Consider the following 13,703-nt stretch of genomic DNA (forward strand, 5'->3'; position numbering starts at 1 on the left):
GGAGGAGAGGAAGGTGATCAAGAACAGTCAACATGGACTCACCAAGGGCAAGTCATGCCTGACCAACCTGATTGCCTTCTGTGGTGAGATAACTGGCTCTGTGGATATGGGGAAAGCAGTGGACGTGATATACCTTGACTTTATCAAGGCTTTTGATACGGTCTTCCACAGTATTCTTGTCAGCAAGTTAAAGAAGTATGGATTGGATGAATGGACTATAAGGTGGATAGAAAGCTGGCTGGATTGTTGGGCTCAACCGGTAGTGATCAAGAGCTCGATGTCTAGTTGGCAGCCAGTATCAAGCGGAGTACCCCAAAGGTCGGTCCTGGCGCTGGTTTTCTTCAACATCTTCATTAATGATCTGGATGATGGGATAGACTGCACCCTCAACAAGTTCGCGGATGACACTAAGCTGGGAAGAGAGGTATAGGGTCCAGTGACCTAGACAAATTGGAGGGCTGGACTAAAAGAAATCTGATGAGGTTCAACAAGGACAAGTGCAGAGTCCTTCACTTAGGATGAAAGAATCCCATGCACTGCTATGGGCTGGGGACTGACTGGCTAAGCAGCAGTTCTGCAGAAAACGACCTGGGGATTACAGTGGACACGAAGCTGGATATGAGTCAACAGCGTGCCCTTGTTGCCAAGAAGGCTAATGGCATATTGGGCTGCATTAGTAGGAGCATTCCCAGCAGATTGAGGGAAGTGATTATTCCCCTCTATTTGGCACTGGTGAGGCCACATCTGGAGTACTGCATCCAGTTTTGGACCCCCTACTACAGAAAGGATGTAGACAAATTGGAGAGAGTCCAGCGGAGGGCAACAAAAATGATTAGGGGGCTGGAGCACATGACTTATGAGGAGAGGCTGCGGGAACTGGGCTTATTTAGTCTGCAGAAGAGAAGAGCGAGCATGGATTTGATAGCAGCCTTCAACTACTGGAAGGGGGGTTCCAAAGAGGATGGAGCTCAGCTGTTCAGTGGTGGCAGATGACAGAACAAGGAGCAATGGTCTCAAGTTGCAGTGGGGGAGGTCTAGGTTGGATATTAGGAAACACTATTTCACTAGGAGGGTGGTGAAACACTGGAATGGGTTACCTAGGGAGGTGGTGGAATTTCCATCCGTAGAAGTTTTTAAGGCCCGGCTTGACAAAGCCCTGACTGGGATGATTTAGTTGGGGTTGGTCCTGCTTTAAGCAGGGGGTTACACTAGATGATCTCCTGAGGTCTCCTCCAACCCTAATCTTCTATGATCCCATGGGAAGCAAGTCTAAGGGGAAAACCAGTTCAAGAGAGCAGGTAGTTTTTCAAAGAGACGTTATTAAGGGCACAAGAGCAAGCTATCCCACTGCGTAGGAAAGACAGGAAGTATGGCAAGAGACCCCCCTGGCTTAACCAGGAGATCTTCAATGATCTGATCCTCAAAAGAGAGTCCTACAAAAAGTGGAAACTAGGTCAAATTACAAAGGATGAATAGAAACAAATAACACAAGAATGTGGGAAAAAAATTAGAAAGGCCAAGGCACAAAATGAGATTAACCTAGTGTGACAAAGTTCCTCCTCTACCTTGGTGGGTCCTGCGCTTATTGGCAGATTTGCTCACTTCGGTGATCTTCCCCACAGTCTGGGTCAACTCCTCCTGTGTCTGATCAGGAGTTGGGAGGTTTGGGGGGAACCCAGGCCCACCCTCTACTCCAGGTTCCAGCCCAGGGCCCTGTGGATTGCAGCTGTCTATAGTGCCTCTTGTAACAGCTGCATGACAGCTACAACTCCCTGGGCTACTTCCCCATGGCCTCCTCCAAACACCTCCTTTATCCTTCCTCCTGGTGTCTGATAATGCTTGTACTCCTCAATCCTCCAGCAGCACGTCCTCACCCTCACCCTCTCACTCTCAGCTCCTTGCGCCTCTTGCTCCCAGCTCCTCACACGCACTTCCTCTCCTCAGGCTCCCCCTTCCCTGACTGGAGTGAGCTCCTTTTTTAAACCCAGGTGCCCTGATTAGCCTGCCTTGATTGGCTGCAGGTGTTCTAATCAGCCTGTCTGCCTTAATTGGTTCTAGCAGGTTCCTGATTACTCTAGTGCAGCCCCTGCTCTGGTCACTCAGGGAACAGAAAACTACTCATCCAGTGACCAGTATATTTGCCCTCTACCAGACTCCTGTACCCCACTGGTTTGGGTCTGTCACACTAGCTAGAGACATAAAGGGTAACAAGAAAACATGCTAAGCAAGAAGACAAGAAAGGACAGGGGAGGGTTGGGGGAAGGAACATAACAGAAAATGTAGAAATAGCATAAGTGCTATATGACTTTCTTGTTTCAGATTTCACCAAAAAGGTTAGTAGCAATTGGATGTCTAACACAGTGAATGGCAGTGAAAATGAGCTAGGATTAGAGGCTAAAATAGGAAAAGAACAAGTTAAAAATTACTTAGACAAATTACATGTCTTCAAGTCACCAGGGTCTGATGAAATGCATCCTAGAATACTCAAGGAGCTGATTGAGGAGGTATCTGAGACATTGGCATTATATTTGCCCTTTTCCAGTCCTCTGGAATCTCTCCCGTCTTCCATGACCTTTTGAAGATAATCGCTAATCTATAAAAAGGGGATAAGGTCAACCCAGGGCATTACAGACCGGTCAGCTTAACTTCAGTACCCGGAAAGATAATGGAGCAAATAATTAAGCAATCAATTTGCAAACATCTAGAAGATAATAAGATGAAAAGTAACAGTCGGCATGGATTTGTCAAGAACAAATCACGTCAAACCAACCTAACAGCTTTCTTTGACAGGGTAACAAACCTTGTGGATGGGAGGAAGCAGTAGATGTGGTATATGTTGACTTTACTAAAGACTTTTGATACTGTCTCGTATGACCTTCTCATAAACAAACTAGGGAAATGCAAGCTAGATGGAGCTACTATAAGGTGGGTGCATACCTGGTTGACAATTCGTTCCCCGAGAGTAGTTATGAGTGGTTCACAGTCAAGCTGGAAGGGCATAACAAGTGGGGTCCTGCAGTTATCAGTTCTGGGTCCGGTTCTATTCAATATCCTCATCAATGATTTAGACAATGGCATAGACTAGAGTACACTTATAAAGTTTGCGGATGATACCAAGCTGGGAGGGGTTGCAAGTGCTTCGGAGGATAGGATTAAAATTCAAAATGATCTGGACAAACTGGAGAAATAGTCTGAAATAAATAGGATGAAATTCAATAAGGACAAATGTAACATACTCCATTTAGGAAGGAACAATTATATGCACACATACAAAATGGGAAATGACTGCTTAGGAGGGAATACTGCAGAAAGAGATCTAGGGGTCATACTGGATCACAAGCTAAATATGAGTCAACAGTGTAACATTGTTGCAAAAAAAGCAAATATCGTTCTGGGATGTATTAAGAGGAATGCTGAAAGCAAGACACAAGAAGTAATTCTTTCACTCTACTCCGTGCTGATTCGGCCTCAACTGGAGTAGTGTGTCCAGTTCTGGGTGCCACATTTCAGGAAATATGTAGCCAAATTGGAGAGAGTCCAGAGAAGAGCAACAAAAATGATTAAAAGTCTAGAAAACATGACCTATTAGGAAGATTGAAAAAATGGGTTTATTTAGTCTGGAAAAGAGAAGACAGAGGACATGATAACAGTTTTCAAGTACATAAAAAGTTGTTAGGAGGAGGAGGAGGAGGAGGAAGGTAAATTGTTCTCCTTAACCTCTGAGGATAGGACAAGAAGCAATGGGCTTAAATTGAAGCAAGGGCGGTATAAGTAGGACATTAGGAAAAACTTCCTAACTGTCAAGGTGGTTAAGCACTGGAATAAATTGCCTAGGGAGGCTGTGGAATTTCCATCATTGGAGATTTTTGAGAGATTACACAAACACCTGCCAGGGATGGTCTAGATAATATTTAGTCCTGCCATGAGTGCAGGGAACTGGACGAGATGACCTCTTGAGGTCCCTTACAGTCCTACGATGCTGTGATTCTATGTATCCCATTTGCTTGAAGTACTAAATCAAAACACAGTGTGCCCGGCCTCAGGAGCCCCACTTTCTCCAGCCAAACTGTGGGGAACTAAACCCTTCCCTACCCATCCCCGGCACTTGACAGAGAAGCAGCAAAATCTGTCTTATAGGATTCTGGTGTACAATACAGAAGACCAAGACACGTAGTTGTTTATATGAATCATTATTTCTACCAATCCACGACAGTGAGATTTCAGTCACATGTTTTATACATGGGTAGAGTGGAAAACTCGATACATCAGTGTCCTGTGCCAGCTCCATGGCAACATTTACGCCAGAGCAGAAAAATGATGAGTTATACGGTAAAAATACCACTTTATGTTGAAAAATGATCAGCGACCTCAAGATATTAAAGATTAAAACAAATCCACAGCAAAGTATTTCAGAAGCAGATATTCAGCCTTGTTGCTAGCAAGGTAATTTTCAAATTCATACTAAACTTAAATCTTCTTTATTGATTTAATCTGATTATTGTGCAGTTTCGTCTAAACCACCGTAACAATTTCTAAATTTTACTGGCCACTGTAATATGGAAGCTACCGCACCAGATTCTAGTACACTAAAAAGGACCTATTAAATACCCATGGAAGGGACGCTATCAGCCTCAGAAACATTTCAATTTAAATCTGGCCATGGCGGTTATGGGCATATAAATATTTATAGCAAATAAGAAGCAGAGATCACATTTCTTAGAGGTTTTTTCCTCTCCCATAAATCAGCTGAAATCTAAGCATTCATGCTTTGGAAGACGTCCACCTACTTGTTATTCGAGAAAGTGGCTTAAACGCCCAGAATGAGATTCTGTGCTGCCTCTCCAAGAGGCACAGTGCAGAACTCACAGCCAAGGGAGCAAAGTCAGATTTAGGCACTCCCGACCCTGAGGGGGCTAGAGAGGCCCACAGCATAACTCAGGGGTTGTCTACACTTTGAGTCGGGAGTGAGGATGATTCCCAGCTTGAGACATACCTGTGCTAGCTCTGCACTAGTGGGCTAAAAACAGAGTGGTGGGATGGGCTAGCTCTCTTGAGCACATGCCCATCCAAGATTAGAGAAAGGTGCTCGGGATGGCTAGCCCCTCCCACCGTTGGCCACTAACTATTTTTAGCAACAGGTATGTCCCCTCAACCCGGTTCGTTCATACACACACACACACACTTAATGCAGCAAAACTTATGAGCACACAACAGCTTCAGACAGCTCTAGGGGCCTCTCTAAACTATAGCAGCTCCCCAGGACTTCCCATTATCTCCACAGCACCGTGTCAGCAGCAGGGCTGCAATACACAGCGTTCCCACATTCAACGCCCCCACTGGCACACCAGGGCTTGTGAGACTGTGTTAGGACCCTTCCTCTGCAGTTCCTGCACCAGACCACTTCACACTGCTCTGATCCTTTTACATGGTGTAAGCAGGCAAGAACAGAAGTCAGACCCTCACCCCAGGTCTCAAAAACATTTAAAGATAAATAATAAATGTGTATTTATCTAACCCTTTTATCCAACAAACAAAACGCACTTTAAATATTTAGAATCCAGAGGTTTTAGGCATTTCGGTGCTTATTTGATGCATATTAGGATTACGGCTGCAAAAAGGTTAACATTTAACTAAAGACAACTTCACTTTTTTGTTCAAGCGAGAAAATATTTAATATTTGCACCATAAATCAAAAGATTAGAGCAGCAGGATTTGAAACGATCAAAATGGCATTCATCTGGACATTGGATATAGAGTTGTTTTACATATTTTGGCCTCCATTTCCTTGCTTATTACCATTTTCAGTTGAAAGCTGAACACTACAAAAATCAGTGTACCTCCAAAGGACTGAAATTCAGCTCTACATTATGTGTGATCAGTGATTTATCAGTGTAAAACTAAACTCTAAACAGGTTAATAAAGGACATTGGTCTCCTTTTAAAGTGGCCCATCTTTGGTTCTTTACCTTGTATCATGCATCCCGCAAATAAGTTTTGAAAGCTGATCCTCACACAGTTCAAAATAGGAAAGACAACACTTTTCTGGGACCTGAGCCATCTGGTGAAATCATAACACATCTGTAGTCCACCCAGGACTTCATAATTGTAAGCCGTGACAGAACTCGAATCCATCCAACAGCACAGCTAAAGGTTGAGCACAGCTGTCACTTGAGCTAAAGGAGACTCTCCTTTTGTCGTAAGAGAATCAGGCGTGTGCTCTCTCTTACACACTCAGTTGAGCAAGTCTGATGCTCCAACCAGCATAGGGGAAGGGTGTGCACACACAAGTTGGTGTTGTCCATTACTTAAAAGTGCTACAACAGGAAAAGTGCCCTGGTTTACTTATTGCAATTTGCACAGAAAGTTGCACCATGTGCTCAACTTCCAATTGAAGTCTCAAAACCAATGGAAAACAGGATTTTGACCTTTTTTCAATCTACATTTTCATGGAGAACAGCATAATTAGAAAAACAAGAAAAAACCTTCAGCGTGTGAACACGTCATTACAAATCTTCAGAATACAAGGTTAGTCAACACTACCATCAACAAAAAAGCAGCGTAGGTCTCCTGTCCCCACAGATGAATTCAACTACTGCCAGCCACTGTGCCTAGGAAAGATACCCAGCCCCTTCTCTACTGCAGACTCTGAAGTGCCTTTGTTCCACTGGCCCAGTGGTCTGTCAGTGATGAGACAGCAGGTGCCAGGAATGCAACACTGAGTGTAGGTTTGGTTCTACATACCTAGTACGTTAGGAAAACCTGAAGTAGTTAAAAGGCTTTATAATGAAAATCTGGTGTGTGCATGTATCTGTCTGTATTACATACTGTAGTAGTTCTCCCAGGGGGAGGGATAGCTCAGTGGTTTGAGCATTGGCCTGCTAAACCCAGGGTTGTGAGTTCAATCCTTGAGGGGGCCATGTAGGGATCTGGGGCAAAAATCTGTCTGGGGTTTGGTCCTGCCTTGAGCAGGGAGTTGGACTAGATGACCTCCTGAGGTCCCTTCCAAACCTGATAATCTATTAAACCTTTCTGAACAAATGTACCTGTTTAGCAAAAACCGGGGCTGTACCAGTCAGTTCCTGCCACTCCTCCATTCAATTGTATAAATTCTACCAGCAATGGAGCTTCGGCTGCTCCAAACACCAGTTGCACAAACAGATGGGAAGCGAGCAGTGTTGGGACATAGGGCCCTAGCACAAAGCCAGGGAAGGAGTATAGCAGAACTTAAGAGCCCCAACTTATTGCTTGTAAGAAATGTAATGCTGCGTTAAATACACTGTGCAGATGTTAATACATTCTTACTACACCCTGGGATGAAATATCGTTATCCCCATTTTACAGATGGGGAAATTGAGACAAGGTCACATAGCAAGTCAAGTGGTAATACTGGGATTAGAAACTGGGAGCTCCTGCGCTCTCTCCATTAGACCCTTCTGCCAGTCATGTGCATGCAAACATGCAGTTGAGATCTGGGGACAAATTCTGCGCTCAGTTACACTAGTGTAAGCCCAAAGTAACTGCCTTGGGATCAAAGAAGTTACTTGGATTTACCCTGCCGTGTAACAGAACTTGGCTGTTCGTTCCTACATCAGGTATACAAAACCAATACTGGTAGGAGTCTCTAGGAGGAAATTGACAAGAGCGTGGCATACAGAATACACACCTTAAGAAGAGGCATTGCAGCTTGGCATCGTGCAGTTTTTGTGTTTTTTAGGAAATGAGATTCATCCTGAAACAAAACAGGCAAGAAAATGAATAGAGCTAAGCCCTGAGTCATAGCCCACCTCTGGGATAAAGAACAAATTCCCAGCATCTTATGCTGCATAATACTTCAAGCCTATCGTCTCCCGAGCAGGTTTCAGTCTCTGGGCTGGCCAACATCATATTCTGAATGTGAAACCATCATGAAGGGGGTAGGACAGTCTGCAAATTAACAGGAAGGGGAAACAAACATTAAGACACGAATCATAAATGATCATAGCCAAGCAAGCAAGTGGAGAGAAGAAATGAAAAGAGGCAAAGAATTTCCACCACTGAGCTTCATTTGCTACTGTGTGTCCTTTCTTTAAATGCAAAACTCATGGGGAGCCCCACGCAGTGCTGCCTCCCTAAAATGAAGGGGTTAATGAAAAGCATCAGAAGTGCAGAAATCTAATTAGGAACCAACTGTTTTGCTGTTAGGGCTCTCCAGGTGGATAATAACCTCCTGGCCGAGAAATAACACTTGCAGAATAGGCTACATTTCCTTTGTTGTAGTTGGGCAGAACTTAAAGACGCTGAGGAAATTGGTACCCTCTAATGGTACGTTCTCATCTTGTGTGTGGATGAGCGAGCAGCCACAAGTGGAGAGGACGAGACACCACTTAGCCCCCAAGACACAGCTTTCTCAATCCTGGTTAGCAAGAAGGTAATGTTGTTATGCCAGCAGAAAGCAGAGGAGGACTGGAAATAAAAAAGCAGGGAGGCTAAACACTCAGTGGGGCCATTTGCATCTACAGGACATATACAGAATTTGAATCTGCACATACACATGCATGAATAAAATACCTGCCAATTTAGCGCAGATTAAAGGTACCAGAGTGATTGCTCTAGAGGCATAGATGCTCTATCCCCAAAGAAAAAATGACAATTTGAGTTTCCTCCATCGTGACACTGTGTCTCAGCCTGGACCCTTGCGAAATCAACAGAGGTGAGAGAAAAGTTCAGTCTCCAGCACCCAGTCTGTTCTCATCCTCTCTGCTGACACTGCCACCAACCGTAGTCATGGTGCTTTTTGTGATAGAAACATCTGTTCATTGGAAACCAGACTGAGAACACTAAACTCATTTCACATAAGATAACAGCATCAAAGTGTAATGACTTTTTGGTTGCCATTGATCTAAGCTGGATTTGAAACAATATGAGTTCTAAAAGGGTCCCGTTAAACATATATACATATATTTATTTATTTTAATTTATTGGAATAGAGCTGAAGTCTACCTAAAGGTTTTCTATAATGGTTCTCTCTATGGTATCTGAAAAATACAGATTATAGAGCCATCCATGAAAGTAAACCAATACATGGTTGAATATATAAGGATATACAACTTGCTGTGTAGAGCATCCAGTCACTACAAGGCTTCACTCTCTCCAAACGCCTGTTAACAACCCAAGAGAACCCAGCTTGTATGTGCCTCCTAACCCCATTTAAATAACTAGGGGTGCTTACTTACAATAATGACAACTTGGAAAGTGTCTTTGAGCTGCTTATCCATCTTGCTGAGGAGGTCGAAACTGATTATGTTTATCAGTTTTCCTGACAGGTTGTCTTTGCCTGTCAGTATGACATTGGTGCTCTCTGGGCTCAGGGATGGAAGCCACCTATGAAATGCCTGAGAAAGGAGAAGAAGTGATTAATAGGGTGCTGAACCTCTCTAGTCTCTTTCCTCTGAGGATCCCAAAGACATTCTCAAGCTATAATGGAGCCTCATAACCACATCTTTGGAAATAACCAGTTTGTGCTTCAGTTTTACCTAACTTGACAATGGGTCTAATAATGTTTAAGTGACTTGCCCAGGACCACACAGTAACTGGAAGAGCAGGCATCAGAAGTGGAGTCCCATGCTCTGGGCAGTACACCACACTCCTTCCACTAGGAAGATCTAAGCCTACTTTCTCTTTGCTTCTTACTCAGCAAGAACTCTGGGTGCGATCAGAAATGAACGTGATTGTCCACCAATGTTGCTAGTTGTGCCCAAAAGCCAGAGCAGCAACAGAGTGGCATGGCCACTGTTAGAGAGATACACTGTTATTCCGCCCACACCAATAGTAAACATGAAGCTGTGAAAGCCACCCACTTACAAGCATCAAATATTTTACATCGCAGGAAAGTTTACAAAACTTTGCACCGTGATACAGATGAAGAACAATTTCTCCGGGTCTTTTAAAGGTCTTTTTTCCCTTCTAAGAACCAGTCTAACAAAGCCACTGGCTGCTGCTCTATGGTGGCAACTGAATTACTTGTGCTTTTTTCAGGTGCCGAGCAATGAAAGTTCCCATTTATTTCAATTACTTCAGCCTCCCTGCAGCATTCAGTGCTGTTGATCATGAGAGACTGTTGCCTCTCCTGAAAGAAGTGGCGGAGGTCTGGGCAATGCGCTAACATGGTTTGAGTCCTTCCTGCAGGGATATAGCCAAAAAGTAACAATGGGAAAATCATATCTCCACCACTAGAGCTCTCACTTGTGCAGTCCCACAAGGATCAAATCTCTCACTGGTCCTATTACACAGCTACATAAAACCACTGTGTGAACTGGGCAGATGACATGGATTCTAGTGCCAGCAGTAAGAGAAGGACACACAGTTCTACCTATCTTCACCACATACAACCACACCACTACCACCAAGAGAGCCTAGTGCTTGGATGAGATCATCCCACGGATGAAGAGCAGCTGCCTGAAGCTGAACCCGAGCAAGACAGGGGTGATGCTGAGGGGCAGGGGAAAGCATGTTAAAGAGTCTGCAGGCACAGGGCAGTCTCCTTTGGCTGAAGGTTCACAAACACGCAATTGGTTAATTCAGTCTGTGCCTTAGAAGGCTCCTGGATTCCTCGCATACAATGAGTACTCTCATAGCAGCATCCAGGAGTAATGCTTTTTACCATCTCTGGTTGGCTAGGAGACTCTGTCGCAACCTGGCCTCAGTTATTTACACCTTCGTCACCTCTCAGCTGGACTACAGCGATGTGACAGATTTGGGCACAAAGCTTTCGGCGCTCTGGAAGTTGCAACTACTACAGAACACTGCAGCGGTCTCCACAGCAACACCGGCTTCTGCAAGCAAATCAAACCTGCTCCCCGTTCTTACACTGGTTTCCCCATAGAATATCGACTCAAGTTCAAGGTCTCAGTCCTTACTTCAAGGCACTCAGAGGGCTGAATCCTATCTAAAAGAGCCTAAAGCTCCAGGATGAAGACCACGGTCAACACTGCACTTCTCTGGCACAGTGGAACTCTCTACAATAAAGGGTAAAGCTATCTCTGCCACAGATAATCAGAGCTTTCTCGGGGGCTGGTCTGAGACTATGGAATAAATTCCCCCAGGAACTAAAGACTATCACAAAAAACTCACCACCTTCCACTCAAAGTGCAAGGTGAATTATTTTGACCTTGCCTTCTCTAACATATACACATAGTTACATGGATTTTTACTTGTTTTTTTAAATCTACACTAATAAAATGCTCCACTGCACACACTTCTCCCCTTGAGGAAAGGATGAGAGAACAAAAACCATGTGAATTGTTAATACATGACCGGAAGGTGCTCAGATACCACGGTGATGCGTGCGGGTATAAGAGCCTATCCAGAACAAGATTAGAGTTGCAAACGTTTAGCCCTTCTGAAAATCAGGACCAAAGACATTCCAAGCTGGGCACCCAAAAATTGAGATATCCTAAAGCAATAGCCACTTTTTAAAATGTTGGCCCCGATCTCCATCAGCCTCTGAAGGATACCGCCACTGCCTTCTCCTCCATATCCCAAATATAAGTAATTTTACTCCCTCATTCACCAGGCAAAAATCTAGTCTTCCGTAGCTCGGCTGACTGCCCGGTGCTTTGTTATACCATTGGCAGGGGAAAAAGAGAACAAATTGTTGTAGTATTAAGGTCCCACCACGCAACAAAATCCAATCAATTTACTCTACGGCCATCAGCACAGTGAGCTACTGAACAAAGAACCCCACCAAGTCAGGCATCAAACTTATTAGCCTAAGGGCCTGAGCGCTTCTACTCTTCACTTTCTCCCAGCATTAATGAACATTTCACAGTTAAGGACAGTATGCCTCAAAATCACCTTGCTAGCACAGGCTGTTTAATTGCACAGTAATTGCCCTCCGAGGACAGACCCTGCAGCCCTGCTTTCTTTCAATTATGTGTATTTCCAATCCCTGAGAGCGTCCATCTCCAGGTCCTGACCAATGTTCCCTCTAATTTTTTCCATCCATGTGCGGAATAAATTTCGTTATGTGCACCGAGGTAATTTGTGTGGACGTGTGCTGCCAGTAGAAACAAAAACCTAGATACAATAAATATTTTTTAAAAGTTACCATAGGGATAATTACTCCAGCCAGGACAGGTTAGACATTTTAGGACTCACTACTCAAAGAATTAAATTTAAGTGTAAAAGAGAAATAAAAATTATGAAATGCATAGACCAGCCAAAAAACTAAAAGAGCCCACTTTGAAAGAATAAAATTAGAGAGAATATGTGTGCATTGCAGGAAGTACCAAGAAGAAGAAAACAACAACAACAACGTGTGTGTGTGTGTGTGTGTGCGCGCGCGCGCTGCTGGGGAAGTTTCTGTGAGACACCGTGCACTGTCTCTTAAAGGCACTCACTGAAAGCTCTCCTGTTCCTGAGCCCTGTCTCCCCTCCCGCACTCTGCAGAGATGGGGTGCATGGGCAGGGGGAGAGACAGAGTGTGAATGTGAGTAACAGAGATTGTGTGAGCTGGCTGCTGGGGAACTCTCAGAGACCATGCACTGTCTCTTTAAGGCACTCACTCACCGGACCTCAGACCGCAGCAGCTCTCTCCTGCTCCGAGTCCTGAGCCTTGTCCCCATTTCCCTGTTCTGTGGAGATGATGGGCGGGGCGGGGGGGGGGGGGGCAACACCCTGACATCAGCACCCCGCTCCCTCCCACTCTGCACAGCCAGCAGGAGGGTCCCAGAAGCAGCTACAGGAGCAACATGGCTGCAAAGCAGCAGGGGTGAGGGGCACCTGAACACACGCTGCCGGACGTGGGCGGCACTTGAATCACTCCTGGGAAGCCACGCGACCACGCAGCTTGGAGGGAAATGATATCAAAGAATTTTGAGGGTTTTGTAGAGTAGGGTTATGGGCCAAATTTTGCCCTGAAAAAGGCTTGCTGGGGTCAGTGGAAATTGCAGAACATATAGGGCAGAATTTCCACATCTGGAATTCTGTAGCGGCTGAGACACTGATAGAACCCACCTTGGTAGGTTTCAAAAGAAGCGGACAGTTGCTTGGATACCAATGGTGTCTTGGGCATTAATGAAATTAAGATGCTTAATTACAGTGATTCTGGTTCACATGCACAAGGTTAAACCAACTGCCATATATGGGGTCAGAGAGGAATTTTTCCTTCAGGCCATTTTGTCAAAGATCTTTTCCCTAACCTTCCTCTGGAACACAGAATGAGGATCATCCATTAGACTCAGGCGAGCATGTGTCATATGATCAGCTTCTTGCAATTACAGGGGATAAGGGAACCTCATCTCTTCCTATTTTTCCCCTTATTTTTCTAACTGGACGGCAGTTTTGCCACCCCTCATAGAAGAAAAAACAAACAAACAAAAAACCACAGATGAGCCCCCAAAAGTTCTATTTAAATATACAGTACCTCTGCCCAGGTAAATCTCACTGAGGAAGGTGTTACCACCAGCAATGGCCACTCCTTTCGGTAATATGCAGCAATACAGATAGCCTGGATAGTCTTCCCCAAGCCCATGTCATCTGCAAGAAGCAAACGGCCTTCTCTGGAGATGGCAAAACTGAAAGAACACAAGGCAGAAGGGTGACTCCTTTCCCCGTCTTCCCAGCCAAGGTTAGCACAATCCCTCCCCAGTCTGAGAAGCTCATCGCCAAAGAAGAGGGAAGGGAAACAGCAAACGGCTTCCTTTGCAGCCACTTTGGTTTTATTTT

General features: G+C 44.7%; 1 protein-coding gene across 3 annotated transcripts in view; it reads right to left on the reverse strand.

Annotated features, from left to right (window-relative positions):
* The window catches only part of SMARCAL1 (SWI/SNF related, matrix associated, actin dependent regulator of chromatin, subfamily a like 1), a 68,222-nt gene that overhangs the window by 33,990 nt on the left and 20,529 nt on the right, over positions 1-13,703 (reverse strand). For all 3 annotated transcript variants that reach the window (XM_045033163.1, XM_045033164.1, XM_045033162.1), the window contains exons 7-9: positions 13,402-13,552; positions 9,212-9,370; positions 7,663-7,728 (exon numbers count right to left, since the gene is read on the reverse strand). In XM_045033163.1, the coding sequence (XP_044889098.1) occupies positions 7,663-7,728; positions 9,212-9,370; positions 13,402-13,552 (376 nt within the window). The remainder of the gene's footprint in view (positions 1-7,662; positions 7,729-9,211; positions 9,371-13,401; positions 13,553-13,703) is intronic.

Source organism: Mauremys mutica, chromosome 10 (genome assembly GCF_020497125.1).
Source record: "Mauremys mutica isolate MM-2020 ecotype Southern chromosome 10, ASM2049712v1, whole genome shotgun sequence".
Lineage (NCBI taxonomy): Eukaryota > Metazoa > Chordata > Testudines > Geoemydidae > Mauremys > Mauremys mutica.